This window comes from Pan troglodytes, chromosome 7 (genome assembly GCF_028858775.2).
Source record: "Pan troglodytes isolate AG18354 chromosome 7, NHGRI_mPanTro3-v2.0_pri, whole genome shotgun sequence".
Classification (NCBI taxonomy): domain Eukaryota; kingdom Metazoa; phylum Chordata; class Mammalia; order Primates; family Hominidae; genus Pan; species Pan troglodytes.
Window position 1 is genome coordinate 22,843,457 of NC_072405.2, and position 25,988 is coordinate 22,869,444.

At 34.2% G+C, this 25,988-nt stretch overlaps 1 protein-coding gene across 1 annotated transcript in view; it reads right to left on the reverse strand.

Moving 5' to 3' along the window:
* SGCZ (sarcoglycan zeta) overlaps positions 1-25,988 on the reverse strand; it is a 1,171,086-nt gene that overhangs the window by 465,289 nt on the left and 679,809 nt on the right. The window contains exon 2 of the mRNA XM_054656572.2: positions 19,258-19,452. Within this exon, the coding sequence (XP_054512547.2) occupies positions 19,258-19,452 (195 nt within the window). The remainder of the gene's footprint in view (positions 1-19,257; positions 19,453-25,988) is intronic.

A 25,988-nucleotide genomic window follows, 5' to 3' on the forward strand; every position in this document is an offset into this window, starting at 1 on the left:
TAATATTGCTTCCACTGATTTTAGGTGAATCTTCCCACACCAGTCTTCGAAGAATTTGCTTTTGCAATAGTTTAAATATTTATCAAATTAACGAATCCACGAATAGGGATGTAATAAAATGAATGTGCCTACTTTCAGTATGAGTAGAATTGTATGAAGTCAGAAGACACAGAAAATAAACACCTTTGAAAACATTAACAGTAAATTCAAAATAGCAGTGGATACTTCTCATCCCTGCTCTTCTAATGTTTTCCATTCAAAGCTTACCTGACCCAATTTTAGCAAAACACTCATCTTTCTCTGAGAGAAAATTACTTTTTAGGTTCTCATCTACATAGAAAAAGCAATGGAACCCAAGACAGACGTAAGGCACCTGCACTTCAGAAAATACACATCATAAACTGTTCTTTATCCTACTCCCTGCCAGGCACAAACACTGGCCAATTAGTTTATGTGTTTTAGTTGAGAGACCAAATAAGAACAAAAGGTCAGGAAAGGTCCTGATTGCTGAAACTGTGAAATTCTACTTGGAGCTTCAGAATTCAGATTTAGGTCACTATTTGGAGCACAGGAGGGTAGTTTTGAATATTTAATTTCCAAATTCACTAAAAGGAGAGTTTTTTTTTTTCCTGTTGTGTATGTGTGTGCTTGTTTATGCATGAGAGTTTGTGAGCAAACACTACTTTGCTATCAGGAGGCTGCCAGTATCACTCTGGACTTCAAGGACAGATGATCTAAAGATACAATTTTGCTACTGAAAATACCAAATAGCAAGTTTCCAATCTTGATATTTCTCTACTTAGGGACACTTAAAAAGTGCAGGAGAAATGAATACAAAATTATCTAAGAACTAGGGAATTAGCAGTAGGGAATTGTATAGACTGAGGCGAATAACTCTCAGGAAAGAATTTTATCCACAATATTCATGAAACAGTTTACAGTGACTTATTTCTAAAAGTAATAATATCAGCACTCACATGAGCATTTTGAAAACAAATGTCTTCTGATATCAACACCCATACTCTGAAGAAATGACACAAGGCGTCAGACATAGACTTCAGATTGATAATTTCTGTATTTGTTTATAGGTGTTTTTACGAAACAAAAGTTGTATAAAACAAATTTATAGATAAATATTTATAAAACAAAATAGTAAGGGAAAATGCTTTGATGTATCTCACTGCCAGATATCTTACTGAATTTATCACTTCTTTAGAATGTACAGCTATATAAATGAACCAAAATCTCAAAGCTTTGTTTTAGTTAGATAATACAGTTGACCCTAAATATGACGGTGAATTGCCTGCAATGGAAAGTTGATATGATAGCAGTCCCCACACCCCCAGGACAAGAAGAGCAAAGTATGTGTCTAGAAACTACCTATAGAAAAAAAAAGAAAAGAAGGATTAATTTGAGTCACAAATTATTTTCTTCCACTAGCCATAGCATTTGAAAAATTATGGCCATACTGGTATAGCTTATCATATCTCCAAGCAGAGCTCTGCATGTACAGGTTTTTAACACAAAGACTTGAATTAAAGTCTTATTTCAAGATTTAAAAATGAAAGAGAAGAATTTTGGGGACAACATTCAACAGGAGGAATGAGCAAAAAATAGGTCTAACTTTTTAATAATCATTTGTTTCAGGTAACACAGCAATATTTAAACTGTCAACAGCTGACTAGAAAATACTTAGAATACATTTTCTTTAACTAAGAAACAGAGAAATCAGACATTTACTTTCTACATAGTCTCCAATGAATACTACAGTGAGTTGTATTGAATTAGCTTTAACACTATGCATGCCTGGGGAATAACTCATTACATGTAATTCAGTGAACAAGTGAAGCGAACATATTTATTATTTATTTTTGATGTGACTGAGCAAGATATTTTATGTTTGATGTTCTCAAAAGAGAAGGCTAGATCTCTTCCAAATGCAGGCATTTGGTTTTGGTTGATTTTTATATTGGTGAAAGTTTGCAAGGCGTCTGCAGTTTTTGAGTATTTGTCTGCCTTTAATCTCAGTATTTCTCCATTTGAAAAATTATTACTGAAAAAATTATTTAAAAAGTGTAGGCCAAATGAGTACAGAATTACCTAAGAACTAGGGGATTAGCAGTAGGAAATCTAATAGACACTGAGGTTAATAAAACTCAGGAAGGATTTTATTCGCAATTCCAATGAAATAGACCTCAGTGATTTATTTTTAGGAGTGGGGCATATCCAAATAAATGTGATGAGTCAGTAAATAATGTTATGTCTGTCACAAATTTTGCTGAAAATAAGACATATTTGGAAATTATTTCAGTATAATAGCATGTAATATTGCACTTGCTACTTTAAAGGTGACCTTTAGGAAGAACTGAATGTATATCTTTTTTCCAGTGGGCACATGAAGACAGCTCTTCATATAACACATAGATTGAATTCCAAGTAGAAATCAGGATTAGGTAAAATACATCAAAAATTAAATGAAAGAGGTTGTCCTTATAGAGGTTATAGTAAAACTACACGAGTTTGCTATTTTATAAGACTTATAAGTTTCTTTTGCATTTAACCAAAAGTAAAGGATATGCAAAAGAAAATTACCAAGGCAAATTAAATGAATGAAGCTTACCAACTGAGAAAGCAATGCCCTGTTTTAAAATATGTGTATACAGTCATGCACTGCATACAACATTTCAGTTAAGGATGGATCATATATACAACGGTGGTCTCATAAGGGCTGAAAAATTCCTGTGGAATAGTACTGATATTATAAATGTAATAACATCATAGTGCAAAGCATTACTCACATGTTTGTGATGATGCTGGTCTAAACAAACCTCCTTTGCTATCAATTGTATAAAAGTATATCACATACAATTATATACAATACATCATACTTAATACTGATAACAAATAGCTATGTTACTGGCTCATGTATTCACTGTACTACACTTTTCATCATTATTTTAGAGTATACTCTTTCTACTTATTAAAAAAGATAGTTAACTGTATAACAGCCTCCCACAAGTCCTTCAGGAGGCATTGTTCCGGCAACCCAGAAGAAGACATTGTTATCCTAGGAGATGACATTTCCATGCATCTTATTGGCCCTAAAGACCTTCAATGGGACAAGATGTGGAAGTGGGGGACGGTGATATTGATTATCCTGATTCTGTGCAGGCCTAGGCTAATGTGTGTGTTTGTGTTTTGATTTAAAAAAAAGGTTGGCTGGGGGCGGTGGCTCAAGCCTATAATCCTAGCACTTTGGGAGGCCGAGGCGGGATGATCACTTTAGGCCTGGAGTTCGAGACCAGCCTGATCAACGTGGAGAAACACCATCTCTACTAAAAATACAAAATTAGCCAGGCATGGTGGCACATGCCTGTAATCCCAGCTACTTTGAAGGTGAGGCAGGAGAATCACTTGAACCCAGGAGGTGGAGGTTGTGGTGAGCTGCTGAGATCATGCCATTGCACTCCAGCCTGGGCAAGAAAAGTGAAACTCCATCTCAAAAAAAAAAAAAAAGATTTAGAAAACAAAAAAGGTAAACAAAGAAGAGAAAATAGAAAAAAAGCTTATGGAATATAAATCCAAATACAGTTGTACAATATTTTTTGTGTATTAAGATAAGTGTCATTACAAAACACAAACAAGGTTTAAAAATTAAAATGTTTATAAAATATAACAAGTTATAATAAGATAAAGGTTAATTCATTATGGATGAAAGATAAAATTTTCTTATGAATTTAGTGTAGTCAACATTTGTGATATTTATTAAGTCTACAGTAGCAGGCAGTAATGTCCTAGGCCTCACAGTTACTCACCACTCACTCACTGACTCACCCAGGTCAACTTCTAGTCTTGCAAGCTCCAGTCACGGTAAGTGTCTATACAGGTGTACCATTTTTTATCATTTATACCATCTATTTACTATACCTTATCCATACTTAGTTATGTTTAGATACACAAATACCATTGGATTACAATTGCCTACAGTATTAGTATAGTAACACACTATCCAGGTTTTTAGCCCAGGGGCAAAAGGCTAGACCATATAGCCTAGGCCTTTAGGAGGCTATACCATATAGATTTGTGTAAGTATACTCTATGATGTTCATAAAAGGATAACATTGTCTAACAACACATTTCTCAGAATGTATCACAATTGTTAAGCAACATAGGATGGTATAAATATACCACAGTAGGTGCAAGGATGACACCTGATTAGTGAGAAGGAGAGTTAAGTTCTTTCATCCTTATAGTACCAAAGGAAACATAATCAGGATGGCCAAGTTTGGCTTCTTGGCACCCAATAGGAAACTACAGGTTGTAAATTGCTAGTTACTTAGCCTGTTTCCTAGGGACTAAATTCATTTTAATACGCAAATAATTGAGGAAGAGCATTAAAATACTTATTTATCAAATATCCAATGCTTCACAACTGAAGATTGGGTTCCTATACAGGTTTTTACAGGTTAGCAAGAATTTTTCTTCTTGGGCTTGATACAATTTTTTGCAGATAGACACCAGAAAAGGGAAATGTCGCTGGTCTGAAATCAGGTGTATCTTTAGTAAAATATGGATTAATCTCATCTTGGCAGGTTTGAAAGTCTCCTTTCACCTTGAAGAAAATAGTTTGTTAGCTTTGAAAATTGAAAACTTATTTCTAATTGTCTTAAGTAAAATGTAGCCAACAGCACAGAAACATGGGTTTTAATTGGCATGTAAGTATCATTATTACTTCATAAGATCTGTAAAACATTTAGATTTTCACCGATAACACTTTTTAAATTTTAGTTAAAGAAAATAAAGCCATTTTATATCAAGCATGGTGGAGTTAAATTCACAGATTTCCAAAGGCATTTTCCTTTTTATTTTTGGATTATAAAACATATACTCATTGAATATAAATGACCAAAAACACAAGCAAAGAATTGGAAAAAAAAAAAAAAAACTTCTAAGAGTACTAATAGGATATTTACTATTTAACATTAAGTTTTTGGCTTAGTATCTTTTTCTGATCAATTATTTGTAGAGGCTTGAAGTGATACTGCCTACATGATTTTGAATCTCATTTTTTCACTTTGTGCTGTCCCACAAACACTTATTCAAAACTATTAATATTCCTTGGACAATCAATTTTAATGATTAATTTTTCACATATAAATGCATTATTGCATCTTTAATTCTCCTTGTTTAGACCTTTACATTGCCTCATATAAAAATGAGATGCACTTCTTTGGACATAAATTTTTTTCTTCACCTTTCTAATTACTTTTTAGGGTACATACATGATATTGTAATTACCCTTTTAAGACCTGATTCTAAGAATGGTATAAATTTCAAGTTGTTCTTCAGAAACATAAGGAAAAATTCACTTGTATTACCAAATATGGCTAAACAATCATTACGTATTGTCATTATTTTAAATAAGGTTTCAGAGTAGTTAACTTTAGATGGTAGTATATCAATTAATTGGAAAGTATATGTGTTGTATATTTGTATCTAAATAAAAATGCACACACAAGTAGGTATATACACATACATATTTAAGGTAGAGCTTTTGAAACATGTCTTATTTTTGTGACTAAAATTAGTGTTAAAAAAGGAAAAAAATATATTTGCTAATTTGAGAAGCTTGAAAGTAATATTTAAAAATTTAAAACACTAACAACGCCAAATGCTGACGGGAATGTGAGGCAACAGGAACTCTCATTCATTACTGATGGGAATGTAAAATGGTACAGCCACTTCGGAAGACAGTTGACAGTTTCTCACAAAACTGAAAATACTCTAACCATGTAATTCAACAACTGTGCTTCTTTGTATTTACTCAAACAAGTTAAATACTTATTTCCATACAAATATCTACATGCGGATATTTGTGATAGCTGTACTGATAATTAACAAAATCTGGAAGCAACCAAGATGTTCTCAGTTAGGAGAGTGGATAAAAAACTATGGGACATCTAGATGACAGAATATTATTCAGTGCAGAAAATAAGTGAGATATCAAGCCATAAAAAGATATGGAGAAACTGTAAAAGCAATTGCTGATTGAAAGAAGCCAATCTGAAAAGGCTACATACTGTGTGACTCAAACTACATGACATTCTGGAAAGGGCAAAACTTTGGAGAGAGTGAAAGAATCTGTGGTTGCCAGGGGTTGGAGAGAACAGTGATGAATAGGTAGAGCACAGAGGATTTTTAGGGCAGTGAAACTATTCTACAATGGACTATAATGGTGGACTCATGTCATACATCTTTCAAACCCATAGAATGCTTAATACAAAGAGTGAAGCTTAATATAAACCCTGGACATTGGGTGATACTGATGTGTCAGTGTAGGTGCATCCATTGTGACAATGTATCACTTTGGTACGGGATGTTGACAGTGGTGAGGGCTGTGGTTCTGAGATGGCAGTGAGTACATGGAACATCTCTGTACTCACCATTAAATATTGCTGCAAAACTAACACTGCTCTAAAAAATAAAGTATATTTCAAATCCTTTTAAAAAGTATTTAACTGTTGTTTTAGTTTGCATTATTAGGATTCTAGTGAAGTGGAGTCTATGCATCCCCTGAATCTTGACTGCACTTGTGACTTTCTTTGGCCAGTATAATGCCAGATATTGAGGCAGACCAGTTTTGGGTCTAGGCATCTACAGATCTTATATATTTCTATACCTTTTCTTGGAACTTTAAATCTGCTTAAAATGGATAGTGTACTGGAGGATGAAAAACATGAAACTCAATCACTGAAGCCAACAGTGTAATTATGGCCAAATGTACAAATGAGGCCATTTAAACCAGCTAGCCCCAAGGTGAGCAGAAAGCTTACTGCAGATCCATAAAGGACACCCTGCCAACATCAGCTAAGTCTGCAGGCACTGCCCAGTTCACCTACAGATTCCTGAGCTAAATGAATGTTCACTGATGTAAGCCACTGGGATTCATGATTTTTACATATCATTCTGGCAATGGATAACTGATACATTCTACCTACTTAAAATTCCTGTTATTATACAAAAAGTTGAGCATGCCTATAATTTCATAGACTATTGAAACACTTGTGTAATATATTATTTTTTTATTTGCATGAAGGTCAGCAAAATTATAGAAAGTACCATTACTGTATGATTTTATTACAAATTAATATGATATTGATAGTAGGTAACGAATCTCAAGAAAAAAAGTGGCAACAGAATATGAAATAATGTTAAAAAAGACATTAAATTATTCTCATTGAAAAATTAATAGAAAAAATTGATTTCATTTCTCCATAAAAATTTACAAGAACTTATATGTGAATTTATTAAGTAATTTTCAAATAAAAGAATATTGCCAGGTAGGAAAACTGCCTTTTGGCTCAACGAACTCATGAATAATATCAACAGAAGAATGATTCCTAAGGAGGCAGAACAAATTTGGTCTATGTGTTAGACTATTAAGGATTCATATATTAACTAATTCACTTATTAACCGTGTTAAATTGTGAAAAAAAATTATTTTAAAGATAGAGATAGATACTAATACGTATCTTATAGGAATGTCAGAAAAAAGAGATGAAGCACACTTTCAGGAGCACGTCTTCCTTTTCCTTGTTGACTAAAATTAGTATTTGGTTTCTTCAAGGGCCTAAGTATTCACACACTTTACATACATTTATAAAAGCTGTTGCCAGGTGCGGTGGCTCACGCCTGTAATCCCAGCACTTTGGGAGGCCGAGGCGGGCAGATCACAAGGTCAGGAGATTGAGACCATCCTGGCTAACACACGGTGAAACCCTGTCTCTAGTAAAAATACAAAAAAAAAATAAAATAAAATTAGCCGGGTGTGGTGGTGGAAGACTATAGTCCCAGCTACTCAGAAGGCTGAGGCAGGAGAATAGCGTGAACCTGGGAGGCGGAGCTTGCAGTGAGCCGAGATCGTGCCAGTGCACTCCAGGCTGGGCGACAGAGCAAGACTCCACCTAACAACAACAACAACAAAAGCTGTTGTAGTCTAATGTGAATTTTGCTTATTTTATGCGGTGCACTAATTACTTGACAGCAAAGCTCCTAGAGAAACGTGAAGTGTCAATATTTATTTTTAGTCATCAATCAGGAATGAAACACATCTGAAAATAAACTAATTGAAAAATAAGTTCCATTGATAAAATTGCGACTTACTAGGAGATGAATTAAAACGCATATTATAATACAGATAGTTGCATTTTAAATGTTGTTTCAGCAATTATATTGCTTTGTAAAATCATGTATACTGAACAATAATGCACATTAAAAACAAATACCTCAATTGGTAATGCATACACACACTCACACTTATGTAGGTCACATATAAATAGATATTGAGACTTCATACTTCCTTTCATTGAATTACACTAGTGAGAAAAACCTGATCCATTTATGCAAAGGATTTTAACAAACGTTAGATGCCTTGGCAGTTTAGTTTAAGTCAAGAAAGAATAAAGAGATATCAGAGCTAACAGAGGCTTAGCATATTTGAAAATTTCCTAAGCCCAGAAAAATAGAAAATTTTTGATGAAAAAAATGTAAATTGTGAGAAAGCAAATATGGACTCTTTCAATGGCATAATTTGATTACAGAATTTGAAAGACAAGATGAATTACTGTGAAATACTCTTAGAGATGTGTTATGGCCCATCACCAGTGTTTTTGAGAATGGAGTGGTTACCTACCCCAAAGCTTCACCTATCAGCAGATGTAAGGAGCCCCTAGCACAGAGTAATTATTTGTAAGAGGGCTTTAACGGTGATTTCCCAGAAATATTAAAAAACACTTGTTGTGGGAAGCCAGAGACCCCAAACGGAGGGACTGGCTAGAGCTGTGGCAGCGGAACATAAATTCTGAAGATTTCATCTTAATATGGACATTTATCAGTTCCCAAATAATACTTTTATAATTTCTTATGCCTGTCTTTACTTTAATCTGTTAATCTTGTTATCTTCATAAGCTGAGGATGTACATCACCTCAGAACCACTGTGATAACTGTGGTAACTGTACAAATTGATTGTAAAATGTGTGTGTTTGAACAATATGAAATCAGTGCACCTTGAAAAATAACAGAATAATAGCGATTTTTATGGAACAAGGGAAGACAACCATAAGGTCTGATTGCCTGCAGGGTTGGGGAAAAATAGCCGTATTTTCCTTCTTGCAGAGAGCCTATAAACAGACGTGCAAGTAGGAGAGATATTGCTAAATTCTTTTCCTAGCAAAGAATATTAATATTAATACCCTGGGAAAGGAATGCGTTCCTGGGGGAGGTCTATAAATGGTCGCTCTGGGAATGTCTGTCTTGTGCAGTTGAGATAAGGACTGAGATACACCCTGGTCTCCTGCAGAAACCTCAGGCTTACTAGGGTGGGGAAAACTCCACCCTGGTAAATTTGTGCTCGACCGGTTCTCTGCTCTTGAACCCTGTTTTCTGTTCTTTAAGATGTTTATCAAGACAATACGTGCACCACTGAACATAGACCCTTATCTCTGGTTCTGCTTTTGCCCTTTGCCTTGTGATCTTTGTTGGGCCCTTATCAGTAGTCCTGCTTTTGCCCTTTGTCCTGTTCCCTCAGAAGCATGTGATCTTTATTAGACCCTTATTAGCGGTTCTACTTTTTGCCCTTTGAAGCATGTGATCTTTGTACCTACTCCCCGTTCTTACACCCTCTCCCCTTTTGAAACCTTTAATAAAAACTTGCTGGTCTGAGACTCAGGCGAGCATCAAGTCCTACCGATATGTGATGTCACCCCTAGCGGCCCAGCTGTAAAATTCCTCTCTTTGTACTGTCTTTCTTTATTTCTCAGCCGGCTGACACTTACGGAAAATAGAAAGAACCTACATTGAAATATTGGGGGCATGTCCCCCAATAAACACTGACACAGACTGAAAACTAAATTTAATTTTCATAAATGGTAGAAATACTTATTAGGTCTGAGGATTAGTTTACCAACTGGCAATAGAAAGGACAGTGATGCTATTATTATTCAAAATAATAAATCATAGAAATTCTTGCCCAATAAGATAATTTTTATTAAGATAATATTATCTTTGCTTGGAAACAACAAATAAGACAATATTTCAATTATACTTTTGAAAAGCAAATGCTTACTTTTTTTTTTTTTACAAAATAGCAAAAACATAAACCCTTCTTGAGATTATTACTTTTATTTCATTTTAAAACTGAAAATTCTTTTTCTAAATGTCCTACTAAAAGCGTCATATTATTTAAGATATACTATATGCTATTACTTGCAAAAATAAGTTTATATATGGAGATAACACACATATTTCATAAAGTTCAATGTGTTTAATCTACTTTATGTCCTGGCTATTAGCCATCCACAAGGGCAAATGGTTTTAATTTTCTGGACTTCTGTCACTTCTTATAGATAAAAAAGGGCACTGAACTAAAGTTCCCCACCCCCTCACTCTAGTCTATTGTGCAATATATCAAACCTATCAACTAACAAGTCTGTAATTTCTGTATTTTTTTATTCAACAGCTAATTTTCATAATCCTTCTTTTTCTCTGGCAACATTTCTAGTACTCTAATGAACTTTGTTTTGCACTTGCTATGTATGATTTTGTGAATTACCGTATGCCACAATTCTTGTAGTTTACTTCAGGAAAAAGAACTTATCACTTGGTAGTTGTTTGCACTTGGATAAAAATGACTGAATTTTTCTTTATAAAGTAAGGAAAGGAAATGTACTGCCAGCTAAGACTAAGCATGAAAGATTTCATCTGAGAGGGACAATTTGTCAGAAAATCATGAGGAGCCGTATACGGAAGGGTATAATGGAAGCAGTCTTGCAACATTAACGATATCATTTACTCTCATCAATCCTGTAATAAATCCACACACACCACACTGAGGGGCAGTGCAGTCTCTGCTGCTGGTGCTCACAGGCAGAGCTGTAGTCATGCCCTAGAAGGTGGAGCCCTGTCTCATCTCCAGGGCAAGTGCCATGATGTGTGTGCTGAGGAATGAATTGGGAAAATGGAAAAGGCAGCTCAGAAAGGCGGGCAAAATCTACGGGCTTAAATCACCTCCAGAGTGCTTTCTTATCGTGGACAATGAGTTACTACTCAGCAAAATATAGTTTAACCAGTGCGAAGACTAAACTGCAATCACAGGGATAAAATAGCTTTCTGAAAATCATTGTTTCTTTTATAAAGGTGCCATTAATAAATGTCATTGTACTCTCCAGAAATTAAACCTATGCCCGCTCTGCTAAACTCATAAATGTAGTCATACTTGGCACTTACAGATCAGTTTTAACCATTCTAATTACACACTAACTATGAGAGATTAGGTACACTCTTCCATTTAATTAATAAAGTTCAAGGGTATTAAGATATCTTTTGCCCAAGTTCAAAAGATAATTAATAAGCAGTAATATTGTATTTATATATTTAATGGTGCTATATGAAAGCACTCAGTTTTACCATGTAAAGGAAGTAAACCATTTAGTGAAGAATATCTTTAAAAAGAATTTAAATTTAAATTTAGTAGCATTAATACAGTGAAATGCGGTGGAATCTCAGAAACTATACAACCCATGCTTTTACTCTTGTTCATCAGTGTGACCTTGGGAAGTTTATTTAATTTCCCTAAGTTTCTGCCTTTTCATCTGCCAGAGGGGATACAATATTTGCTTTAAAGTGTTATTGTGAAACTCCATAAAGCCTGGTCTATAATGCATATAATCTTGCTGGAAAAAAAAAAAAAAACACCTAATATGGGCTCTCTGGCATCTTAAACTTTCCTCTCATATTTAAATGGTTATAGCCTGAACGTTATAATTCAGGGTATTTTACAAAATAATTCACAATATAATATCTTCATCAGGTAATAATTTGATACTCTGTTCATTAAAGAAACTCAGAATATTTAGAATCGGCACAGAAATTCCAATCTATTATCCAGACAATTTGTAAGTATTACATTTTTCAAGATGTTTCAAAAGATGATTAGCTCGCTCTGACAAATAAGCTCCCTCATTCAGACGGCCAGAAAGGGTGCTCACAGGTGACACAGGTTTTCATAATCTGCTTAGTGTCATCAAAATAACAATGATGGTTGACAGCTAAACTGTTCCTCTTAGAAGTTTATGTAAACGCTTTTTATATCTGAGCACTAAATTAGAATTTCGTAAAGAATCTTTTTTATGCCTTCATCAAGGACATAAGACATTTTTCCTGGCAAAATGTACCATATAGAATAACTTTCATTAGTCACAGCTAATAATGCATGGAAATAATGTTTGTTCTTGTACTTTACTGGCACTAATTGAGTGTTTCTCTAAGGTTTGTTTTAAAGAGCTTTTGTAAGTGTTCACTCACTTAATGCTTCGAATATCTCCATGAGATCAACATCATTATCACCATTTTACAGATGAAGCACTGAAGCCAGAGAAGTTCAGTAATCAGCACAAGGTAACCCTGCTAAGAAGCTAGTCTTGGAGCCATAATGTGAATCAGGCTACTTGCCTCCAAAGATCAGGTCCAAAACCTTCAATCAGGTTAACATCATCAATCTTGTTAACATCATCTGTATTTACAAAATTATAAACCCCTTCACTTATTTATTTGTTAATGCATATTTATTGAGATCTTTCTATGTGTCTAGGATTGTTTTATGCTCAACCTTAATAGAAAGAGTCAATTTCATTCACATGGCGGATAGGACCTTTGTGAAGATGGAAGGGCCGAATATGGATAAGTCTGATAGTATATGTTGTTAATTAGTTGTTAGTATATGTCAGGTACTTCTGGAACACTTTTATTATTTTAATTCTTTTGATTTCTACATCAGCCTGATGAAATAGATCACACCCATTCTACAGAGGAAGAAACAGAGCCACAGTTTAAATAACTTGCACGAGGTAATAGAGCTAATAAATGGGAAAGCCAGGACTTGGACAAAAAGGTTTAGCCCCAGGGTTCATACTTTGAACCACTGCTGAAAGGTTAGTTGGAGATGGTTTTAGCAGCCAGCAACCTGACAAATTCTTGCAATCAACACCAATTTTGTATAAGAAAATACTCCACGGGCAGGGAAGACAGGGTCCTGTTTTATTCCCTGGCTATATAACATTTATGAATATAAAAATGAATTCATTTTATGTTTTTAAATTGTTGCATATAAAAAAATCCTGATTTAGTTGTGGGCTTTTGAGAAAAATGAATGCTTACAGGTAAAAGCATGAGGTTCTGAATTTTAAAAATTTGGAGTCTATGTTCTATCAAAATTCCACCAGAAATGCACATAACAAAACATACGCCCCTGATTTTATCCCTGTGAGCTATTTAAATAAAGTTTCTCCCGTTTTCTAATTTCTGCCATTACTGACCTTTTTCAGCTTTCATTCAGTAACTGAATATTAGATTATAATTAGTGGGGGCTTATTTTGTTTGGTGTATGTGCCTGTGCATGTGTATGTGTATTTTTAAAAATCAAAGTGAGTTCAGAAAAATCAGAATATCCTGCATATAAGACCAAATTGGGTCAACAATTTTCTCAAGAAACTGTTCTATTCCATTGATTTCAATTCTTAAATGAAGAGGTATTTGGCGGGAATTATGTCTGATTTTGCTGGGCAGGCTGAGGCTCTACTGCAGTTGGTAAGGCTGGAAGTCTTGAAACACAGCTATTTTCTCTTCCTGTTAAAGGCCAGATTACTTTTTCTAGAGGGGTTGTAAAGAAGTGTTAGCACAGAGGCTCTGGTGGTTGCTAGTAATTTACCAGTTAATTGCTGGCCAATGCTGCCTGTTAATTACCAGCATATCTTGCCTTAAGGTAGAGTAGTATAGAAAATAGTGACTTTAAGTAAAATTCAAGTTTGTGTGTGTGTATGTGTGTGTCTAAAAAAGAAAAGGCAGGTTTTACGGTAGTTATTACTGAGGAAGTCAGACAGAGCTAGTAATTGGAGCTTCAAAGGACTGTACTTTCACTGAAAAACTATCTTACCGAAGTGCTTTCGGATTCGGAGAGAAATTATGCTGTTTCTCTTCCTATCAGGGGAAGCTAGCCACCCTAGATGAAAGATGTGAACAGACTTGAGTAATGCCACTTTGTTCATAGGAGACGAGTACATTCAGCTAAAAATGGGAACGGATCAGAATCTGAAATAGTTTACTGAGAGAACAAGTGAAAAAATTAAAACATTAAATTTGAAGATCCCTCTACTGAAAGTGAACCTACACTTTTAAAACTTAAAAAAAGTCAGCGAAAAATAATGTATCACCTACTATGTGCTCAACCAAGATATCAAGATAAATAAGAACAGCTTCTGCTCCTTAGGGAATTTACACTTCAAAGGGACAAGGAAATGCGGGGAGGTTGATAGAGGAGAAGAGGTACATATTTGGATGAACCATATAATTATATTTCTAATACAACATAGTAAATCCTATCACAGGGATGAGATACTTGAATACAGACATATATGAATACAGACAAATAAAAGAATAAATCTGCCAGAAAAGGCCACATAAATAAGGAAAGAAACAAGTAAATAAGGAAGATTATTATGAGATAGATAGGTGATCAGATTTGTAGCTTAGGAGGTAACAAGTTACTTTAGATGGGAATTAATTGTTAAGAGTTAAGTTGGTAAGGTCAACAAAAGAAACTCCTACAGGTTGCTAGTGGTGGCATAAATTGATACAATCACACTGGGGAAAAAAAGGTGGCATTAAAAGTTAAGATTCCTAGACTTCCTTCTAGACGCTAGAACCTAGAGAAACTCTTGTACTTGTGCAAATGTAATGACCAACACCGACATACAAGAATGTTCATAAGATCATTGGTTGTGATAGCAAATTAAACAACAAAAACATATTGGAAACAACTTAGGAGAAGAGATAAATAAATGAGATTTGTTCATTCAGTGAAATGTATAGCAGTAAATAAATGAATTACAGCTGCACAAGCGATAATATATATTTTGTGCTAAAAACAATATAATGGTTGAATTGTATACAAATATGCATACACATGCATACAAATATTTATATTTATGCACTTATTTTATATAATTTATATAAATAATTATTTTATATAAAATTTATATTTATGCATTAAATAAGCATATAAATAAAAGCAGGAAAATTATTCAGGATTGTGGTTATCTACATAGAGTTACAAGATATTGGTAAAGTTTGCTTTTTCTTTTGTAGGATGAAATATTTCATAATAAATAGTTTAAAGTGTCAGTGATGACAGCTGGCTGTACTACTGCTGTGTGTGGGGTCTAAATGCAGGATCTGCTGGGAATTATGAACCTCGGTGTTTAGAACCCAAAACTGTTTTTTCCAACTTAATAAATACCATTGCGTAGATCAGAGGAGCATCTCCTGTGCTTATGAGGTCTTAACCAGCAATAGGAGACCTGGGATTGCTGGTAACCTTGCCATCAATTCTTCCCAACTCAAGATGGCCCTTTAGAAGGACATACATCATATTGTCATAAAAAATTAGCTGCCTTTCAGGGTTTAAGCAGATGCCAAGTGACCAAATGGAGAAAATATCGTAAAATGATCTCTTGTAATGTACAGATAGTTGTCCTAAAATTTCCCAATTCCCTTTCAATACAAAAATGACGATGATACTCAATTATTTTCTTGGGATTTTTCTTTCAGCCAACTTTCATCCCAATGATCATGCAAGATTTCTTTCCCCAATTTGTTTAATTAATCAATTGCTTCAATTATTACCCAGGTCTGGGTATTCTTGACTTCTCTTTAACTCACAGCATTAATGAATTTGCTCTCCCCATTTGCTTAATAAATATTATTTATATTGTAATTCTTTTTTTTTTTTTTTGCTGGCTAGTTAGCATATCTATCAGCTAGAGGCCACCAAACCTTAGTTGGTACTTTTGTTCTTAAAATCTGTACTTTATTATTGTAACAATCTTCAATTATCAAATATAGAACTAATTTATTTAGAATGAGTGTTGAGGCTAGAAAAGAATACTGCCTCAGTAGAATGCCTGGATTTGAGAGACCTGCTAGACTAGTCTATTAACTAAACCACAAAGATGTTATAGTAATCAACCAAATAGCAATTGATAACATGGAAATGGGTTGTACTGACGTCAACAAACTGATGATTCAAATTTCCCTCTTCAACTATTTCATATATATATGTATGTATGTACGTATCTGCTCTCATAGCCAGGAAATTATTTATTTCTATCCTAAGTCTTTCATCCTGTAATATAAAGTCATTTCCTATTTTTTTTCTTTTTTGGTTTTCTACAACTGGGTATCTCAATAAGTAGAATAATTTTATTTTCTAAAAAATGAAAAACACAAATTATTTCCAAAAACACAAGGGCATATCAATCATACACATCATGCACAATATCGGTCATAATGATGGACTTCCACAAACATCATAAAACATGTTGGCAGCTATCCTTGCTATGCTAAAAATACAATATTTTGATAAAAATAACATCCCCAGTTTGCTCAAATAAAAAATGTTAACAGCCACAGATTTCCCTGTGTTGGATACAATAGTTATAATGAAAGTGAAATACATTTTGTGTAGATCAATAGTACTCCCCAAACAACTGACGCATGATTTTCTACTTCTTACTATAGTATGGCAACTAGTCTTTGGTATTCTCTGTAGATATGAAAAGGAACATAATGCACTAGTAAAAACACAAAATTGGTTTTATTTTACTGCTCTGATGGAAGAGGATTACAAATTATTTCACACCCTCCAAGTATATACAACATAATCTCTAGTATTCAGGATTGCTAAAGTCTGCAACTACATAAGGAATTCTCAATTTTTTCTGAACAACTATAAGTGACTACATTGAGCTAGAGACTGTGTTACCTTACAAAGAGTGTGTCACCTTACAGTGTGATACATTCCTGAAAACTTCATCTGTGCATTTTACTTCAGCTACATGCAAATAGTTTTCGTGGATGAAGGAAGGACAGTTTTCCTTCTGATTATAAAAAGGTCAAAACATAATTTTTTAAAAGACATGCTTCAAAGGAAAATGTAAATAAATAAATAAATAAATAAATACCAACACTCCTATGGAAACAACCCCCTTTTAATTATCCCCAGGACCATGTTGCATTACAATTTACATTCTGGCCAGCTGAGGTTCAAATTAAATAGCTCCATGGGTGACAGGAACCCTGAGGCCCATGAGGATCCTGAGGACACAGGTGACTGTGTCAATGATTTCCCAGGGATGGCTTATCCAGCCTTGGTGTCAGCATGGGACAAAGTATTGGGAGTCTGATGCATGTAGCCATGTAATTACGCATTTAAGTATATTTTCCTAATTAATTTAAATATGCTTGAAAAGCTTACAAGGCTTGAACCTGAAAATTCCTGGGGTTTAGTCATTGGAAGGAATCAATGCTCCCTGAAGTGAGAGAGCTTGTCGCATCATTCATGAGCTTTTGAAATATGCCTTTTGGTAGAGAAAATCATATTACTGAAATTTCAAAATTTGGAGAATATGCTTTACCTCTTTTATAATATTAATTTTAGTTAAAAAATGAGGCTGAAAATGTTTTCAGCAACTGATAGTCTGGTTGCTATTTAAAGCAGGACAAAAGAATGTGCAGGAGCATAAACATTGCTCCTACCATATGATAAATGACTCCTGAAGGACACCCAGACAGTAGTCAGAGAAGGTAGGAGCAGAGCTGAGAACAGAAATATGATGGCTAGAGTTGTTGATATTTGTGTCAAAATATTCCCAAATGAGAGGGTAAAGTGAGCCAACTCTTAGACAAAGAAGTGATTCAGATGCATTCCCAGAGAATCTCATAAGGGAGAATGTACCTACAAGCCTTCAACTCAACCTCTAGCCACCCTCAAGTGGCCTCATGCCTTGATCCCTGACCTGGGACGCATATCCATGTCTAGGCAACAGTTATTATTTTCTAACTCTGCGAAAATATTGACTCCTGGCCAACTTTTCTTTGCCTTCAGTTTCTTATTTGATGAATACTTTACAAAATTATAATTTACTGGAAAAAAAATGGAACCGTGGCTCATTTCCCTCCACGAGCACATGCTGTTTTATCTTGATATGCAAGGTGACAGTGTTTCCTCTCTGGAAGGTTAAGCCACCTGCGCGCGCAGGCTCCTTGCTCACATAATTGTGGTGCCTTACAACATGGATGGAAGCTAGGGTCATTTTCTCTTTTGATATTCTGTTTCCGAGTTAGAATTAAGAGTTACTGAAGTCAGAAAGAGACGATTCTTGCTAAATCAATACCCAGTGGGGTTTAAAAAACAAACAAACAAACTTAAACAGCCCAGTATAGGAATATCAGTGAAGTTAAACAGCCAGCTTTAGACTCACTCCTAAGGATGCAGAGTTCTAAAGAATAATAGCAGTCTGGTCAGCAGTGAAAGATACTTGCTTGTATGTGGAGATATCTGAGGTCCTCAAGGAAAGGCAGAATGGTTTAAAAGCAGAGTAGAGAAACTGAAGGCATCAGCCAGAAAATATAAAGTGAGCTAAATTGGACTTTGCTGAAGCCACAGAATTTTCCCAGATAAGTCGTGCTCATAGATTTATTATAAACATTCAGTAAACTGCAGCAAACTTCATTAATACATTATACAATCATTTTGTAATTAGTTACTTTTATAAAAGAGTGATTTAATTGCTGGTTTATCTTCCATTTACGAGGGATGTGCTATGAAAGAATGGGGTCACCATCTGATGGCAATTATAGGCATGAGTCAATGTACTTCAGGAGAAATTCCAGGCTTTTAGATTCAGTCATGCAGTGTGTTACATAGAAAGCAGATATAGAGACATATAAAGGTATATATGTTATATGAAGTAATTCAAAGGCACATATGATTTATAAAATTAATATTAATTTTAATGTGAAGTATCACTTCTAAAAGCAGGCTAATTTCTTAGATTTTAAGGCACAGTAAGTAATAGTTCATACTTACTGGTTAAATGTTCTTGAAAAGTTCTAATGAATCAATGTGCTGTGCTGTCTCGTGATCTAAATTTCCCACACTTAAATGGCAGGTAGTAATAGCATACGTGTCTCAGGACTGAACCTACTGAATGTAGTCTTAAAATAAAATATTATTGTCTTTGGGATTTAAAAACACACACCTGTAAATATCGATATGAATAACTTTTGATTAAAAAATTAAAGTAACAGAGCTAGATTGTCTTTGAACCAAGAGCAATAAGATGTAAAATCATAGTGGTACTTACCACAGTGAAATTCATAACTTTCAATATCCATATTGTCATGGCTAAGTTAACTATCATGGTAACCAACAGCAGAAGGACAAAGAAGTATAAGCACCTCTTTCGCCATCCATAAATTCCCACTGGGTAAAGTTGTGCATTCTCAGTCCTTGGCAGGTTATTCTGTTGGGTTGCTAGTATGTATTGTTCTCGTGTCATCTGAAAAAGAAAAAAGAAAGAAAGAGAAAGAAGGAAAAAAAAGAAGCATTAAAAAAAAAACCCATGATTTTTTTGAAACAAAAGAACAATGTACCTTAAAATAATTGGCAGTGAGCATTCAAATAACAATTGTTGTGTAATTAAAATGTTATAGAAATCTTCGAATCATTTTGTTCAATATAGTTTGAGATGTTTAATTCATTGTTATATCCACAACACATATATTATTTCCAGTCAGATTTGTCCCATTTCAACTGTAAGTTTTTCTCTTGGGATGCTCAGGTCTACCTCCAGTTACTGGTAACCAAAGAACTCTACTCATGTCCAAGTGATATAGTTTGGATCTATGTCCCCACCCAAATCTCATGTTGAATTGTACTCTCCAATGTTGGAGGTGGTTCCTGGCGAAAGGTGATGAGATCATGGCAGTGAATTTTCCACTTTGGTGCTGTTCTGGTAATAGAGTTCGCATGGGACTTGGTTATTTAAGTGGGTGGCACCTCCCCGCTCCCTCTTGGACCTGCTCCTGCCATATAAGACGTGTCTGTTTCCCCTTTGCCTTCCACCATGATTTTAAGTTTCCTGAGGCCTCCCCAGAAGCAAAAGCTCTATGCTTCCTGTACAGCCTGTAGAACTAGGAGCCAATTAAACCTCTTTTCTTTGTCAATTACTCCGTCTCAGATATTTTTTTATACCAGAGCAAGAATGCATGAATACACCAAGCTACACTTAGACTATGATTTACCTGTTCTTTGCAGTAGAGAGAGACTGACTCTATCACAAGGATTTTCTGTACCTTTCTCTAAAAATGCAGGATACAAATGGTTCAGTATATATGCTTCAGTAAAAATATTAGTGTATTTGCAAGAACCTATGGAAAGAAAATTCACATTTGTGTGGATTTATGTAGACAATAGCTATCAAATTAAGTTTTATTCAGAATTATGTTGGTTATTTTAGTTGTATTTCAATGAGTTATCAGAAAAAAATTTAACTCTAAGAACACTATATATTATACCATACTATTTCATAATGTAATGAAATTAGAAGTCAGTTCTGAAAAAGTGAAGATGATATTCTTTGATAATGCATTAATTCAGGTTCTAGAATTAATTCTTTCAATAAGCAAATGCATTTTTTACTGTCTTATACAACTTAGAAATATGGATAAGGAGAGTAAAAAAATATGAATAAGCACTGAATATGTCTTAAGTGTACAATTTTCAGAATAACATATTTTTTACCAGAAGGATGGAAACTGATTTTTATAAAATATAATTTTCTATAAGACAATAATTGTTCATTATTATTTCTTTAGTTTTTTCTTAGATTGCTTTTATACTTATTAAATGACTAATCTAACAGAAATACTTCTGAATAAATTATACACAAAAATAGTATTAATAAGTAATTAAATTATATGTTAAGTAATATAAAATATATGTACTATACGATTATCATTGTAATGTTCATTGACTCAATCCTACTGTAGATAAAATGTTGAGAATTTTTTTATCCATAGGTTTTTGGGAAACAGGTGATATCTGGTTACATGAGTAAGTTCTTTAGTGGTGATTTGTGAGATTTTTATGCATCCATCACCTCAGCAGTATATACTGAACCCAATTTGTAGCCTTTTCTCCTTCACCCACTTCTCACCATTTCCCCCTGAGTGCCCAAAGTCCATTGTATCATTGTTATTCCTTTGTATCCTCACAGCTTAGCTCCCACTTGTGAGTGAGAACATGGAATGTTTGGTTTTCCATTCCTAAGTTACTTTTACTTCACTTAGAATAATAGTCTCCAATCCCATTCAGGTTGCTGCAAATGCCATTAATTCCTTCCTTTTTATGGCTGAGTAGTATTCCACTGTACATATATATACCACAGCTTATTGATTGATGGGCATTTGGGCTGGTTCCATATTTTTGTAATTGTGAATTGTGCTGCTATAAACATGAAAGTGAAGTATTTTTTTTTTTTTGTATAATGACTTCTTCTACTCTGGGTAGGTACCCAGTAGTGGGATTGCTAGATCAAATGGTAGTTCTACATTTAATTATTTCAGGAATCTCCCCACTATTTTCCATAATGTTTGTACTAGTTTACATTCCTACCAGTGGTGTAGAAGTGTTCCTTTTTCACTGCATCTACACCAATGCCTATTACTTTTTGATTTTTTGATTATGGCCATTTTTGAGGTAGTAAGGTGGTATTGAATTGTGGTTTTTATATGCATTTCCATGATCATTTGTGATGTTAAGCATTTTTTCATGTGTTTATTCGTCATTTGTATATCCTTTTTTTGAGAATTGTCTATTTATGTCCTTAGCCCACTTTTTGATGGGATTTTTTTTTTTGGCTACTTTGTTTGAGTTCCTAGTAGATTTTGGATAGTAGTCTTTTGTTGAATGTATAGATTGTGAAGATTTTCTCCCACCCTGTGGGTTGTCTGTTTACCTTTCTGAGTGTTCCTTTTGTCATGCAAAAGCTCTTCAATTTAAGTCCTAGCTATTTATCTTTGTTCTTATTGCATTTGCTTTTGGTCTCTTAGTCATGAAATCCTTGCTTAAGTTAATATCTGGAAGGATTATTCCAACGTTATCTTCTAGAATTTTTATAATTTCAGGTTTTAGATTTAAATCCTTGATCCATCTTGAGTTGATTTTTGTATAAGGTGGGAGATGAGGATCCAGTTTCATTATCCTGCACATGGCTTGCCAATTACCCCCACACCATTTGTTGAATAGGGTGTCCTTTCCCTACTTCGTGTTTTTGTTTGCTTTGTTAAACACAAATAGAGAATCTCAGGTCACACCTCAAGGAACTAGAGAAACAAGAAAAACCAAACCCAAACCCAGCAGAAGAAAGAAAATAACCAAGATCAGAGCAGAAGTAAATGAAATTGAAACAAACAAACAAAAATACAAAAGATAAATGAAACACAAAGCTGGTTCTTTGAAAAGATAGATAAAATTGATAGGCCATTAGCAAGATTAACCAAGAAAAGAATAGCGAAGTTCCAAATAAGCACAATTAGAAATGAAATGGGAGACAATACATCCGACATCACAGAAATACAGAAGATCATTTAAGGCTACTATGAACATTTTAAGTGCATAGACTACAAAACCTAGAGGACATGGCTCAATTCCCAAAAAGATACAACCTTCCTAGTTTAATTCAGGAAGCATTAGAAACACTGAACAGACCAATAACAAGCAGTGAGATTGAAACTGTAATAAAAAATTACCAACAAAAAGAGTCCAGGACCAGTTGGATTCACAGCTGAATTCTACCAGATATTCAAAGAAGAATTGGTATCAATCCTGTTGACACTATTCCAAAAGATAGAGTAAGAGGGAGCTGGGCACAGTGGCTCACACCTGTAATCTCAGTACTTTTGGAAGCCAAGGCAGGTGGATCACTTGAGGTCAGGAGTTTAAGACCAGCCTGGCCAACATGGGAAAATCCCATCTCTACCAAAAATATAAAAATTAGCTTGGTGTGGTGGTGGGTGCCTATAATCTTAGCTACTTGGGAGGCTAAGGCAGAAGAATTGCTTGAACCTGGAAGGCAGAGGTTGCAGTGAGCAGAGATCGTGCCACTGCACTTCAGCCTGGGTGACAGAATGAGACTGACTCTTAGAGAGAGAGAGAGAGAGAGAGAGAATCTTCCATAAATAATTATATGATGCCAGTATCACCCTAATACCAAAACCAGGAAAGGACATAACAATGACAACAAAAAACTACAGACCAATATCCCTCATAAACATAGATGTTAAAATCCTTAACAAAATACTAGCTAACCAAATCCAATAGTATATCAAAAAGATAATTCACCATGATCAAGTGGGTTTCATACCAGGAATGCAGTGATATGCAAGTCAATAAAAAATATGATACACCACATAAATAGAATCAGAAACAAAAATCACATAATCATCCCAATAGAGGCAAAAAACACATCTGACAAAATTAGCATCCCTTTATGATTAAAACCCTCAACAAAACTGGCACAGAAGGGACATACCTCAATGTAATAAAAGCCATATATGACAAACCCTCAGTCAACATAACAGTGAATGCGGAAAAGTTGAAAGCATTCTCTCTGAGAACTGGAACAAGATAAGGATGCCCCCTCTCACCACTCCTCTTCAACATAGTACTAGAAGTCCTAGTCAGAGCAATCAGACAAGAAAAAGAAATAAAGGGCATCCAAATTGGTAAAGAGAAAGTCAAACTGTCACTGTTTGCTGATGATATGATTGTATACCTAGAAAACCCTAAAGACCCCTCCAAAAAGCTCCTAGAACTGATGAATGAATTCAGCAAAGTTTTAGGATACAAAACTAATGTACACAAATCAGTAGTTCTGCTATACACCAACAGTGACCAAGCTGAGAATCAAATCAAGAACTCGACCCCTTTTACCATAGAGCAAAAAATAAACTAAAATACTTAGAAATATACCTAACCAAGGAGGTTAAAGACCTTTACAAGAAAAACTACAAAACACTACCGAAAGAAATTATAGATGACACAAACAAATGGAAACACATCCCATGCTCATGGATGGGTAGAATCAATATTGTGAAAATGACCATACTTCCCAAAGCAATCTACAAATTCAATGTTGAGAAATTTTTATAAAAATTATTTGGTTTTCCATCTTTTTGTTTTAATTTCAAAATTACTGTAATTTCAAATTGCATTAATGTCCTGTTAAATCTTATGTTTCCATTTTTTACCATTGAGGCATGTTATGCTTCATACAATAAAAATAATTGGATAAGCTATTAAAATATCATAATTTTAAATGAATTGGAAACGCTGATAATGGCAGATAATTCATAGCAAGTTCTCTCAGAATGTAAAAAATCCTATTTATTATCATTATTATTTAAGTTAACATGTACTATTTCCTTAAAACTGACCATAAAGCTTTATTTCTTAATTAAACTCTGATTTGGTGTAGATGTGAAACCCATTATGTTATGTAACATAAGTGTTATAACAGATGATAAGTTGCCAAGGAATTGACTTTGCCTGAGGAATTTGGTAGAAATTTCAAGGTTCTGACAGTGGTTTTGATAATATAGTAGAGAAAACATAAAAAGAGAATAGGATGAAGAGAATTTGGTTAAGGTGTACAAAATATAGTTCGATAGAAGGGGTGAGTTCTAGCATTTCAGCAGAACAGTAGGGAAATTATAGTTAACAATAATTTATTGCACATTTCAAAAGAGCTAGGAGAGAAGACTTGTAATGTTCCCAACACAGATAAAAGATAAATGTTTGAGGTTATGAATAACCTAATTGTCCTGATTTGATCATCCAACTTTGTATACAGATATCAAAATACTACATCTACCCCAAAATATATACAACATATATATATATATATATATATATGTATAAATTTTTAAAAAGCAGAATTTTAAAAAAGAAGATTAAAGGAGCTCTGGGGATGATTACATTTAATAGGAAGAACAAGGAGGAGCGGAGAAGGGGAAGAATGTGGATGTAGGAGGAGCATAGGAGAAAGCTGAAGACTGAATGTTCCTCACTGGCAAGTAGGAGACCTTCCCCTTGTAGAGTTGATCTCTGAAAATTCCAAGTTAAGTGCTATGACTCTTCAGATCATCGAATCCCCTTTATCTCATATTAAAGCAAACTTATTTTCTAGAATGTTCTATTTCTACAAATTATATTTCAATATGAAGGTGAAATTACTGTGCATTAGAAATGAAAACTTACTAAATCTATGAAATAAAACATACACAACTACAAAGAAAATTGTCTTTCAGCAATAAGATTGAAATTTTTTTTGGTAAAGCAACAGAGATTTGGTAATTATATCAAATGCCTCTAACAATTTTGACAAGCAAATGAGATAACAAGAGGCTAAAAGAAAAGTTGTGAAAAAAACAAAAAACAAAAAAAGTTATGAAATTAAAGCTATGTTTATCTCCTCAAGAAATTCAATATTATTTTCTTTAATAAAGCTTAGTTTAACATTATTATTTTATAAATTGTCTTCATCACAAAATACTTTAGAGCATCTACTCTGCAGTAAGAAAAGGTTAGACTTTTCTTTTAAAAGTTCGTTTTTTTGTTGTTAAATCTGAGTGTTTTTCAAGATCACAAAAGCTTTCAGTGGCTGTTTTAGTGCAATAGTAGTATTAGCAGAAGAATAAAAACATATAATTCTAAGTGATTATGCAAACTATCCTCCATTTGAAACTTTACAACTTTAGCTTTAAATGTTTAATATTGCCATTTTTAAGCATTAACTATATTCTGAAATACATTGTTTTCTTTGGCATTATGAAACTTCTATAAATAAAGGTATTTTTTACTAACTGCCTATTGTCATTCTAATGGAATCTACCAAACAATGCTGCAATTGCAGAGGTACTGATTTCCTCAGAACAGTTAAGTGGATTTCAGAGAGTTGATCACAATTTTCTGAGAGACAATATCATAGTACCAAGATGTTTCTCTGGCTTCATAATATTGCTGTACCTCCCT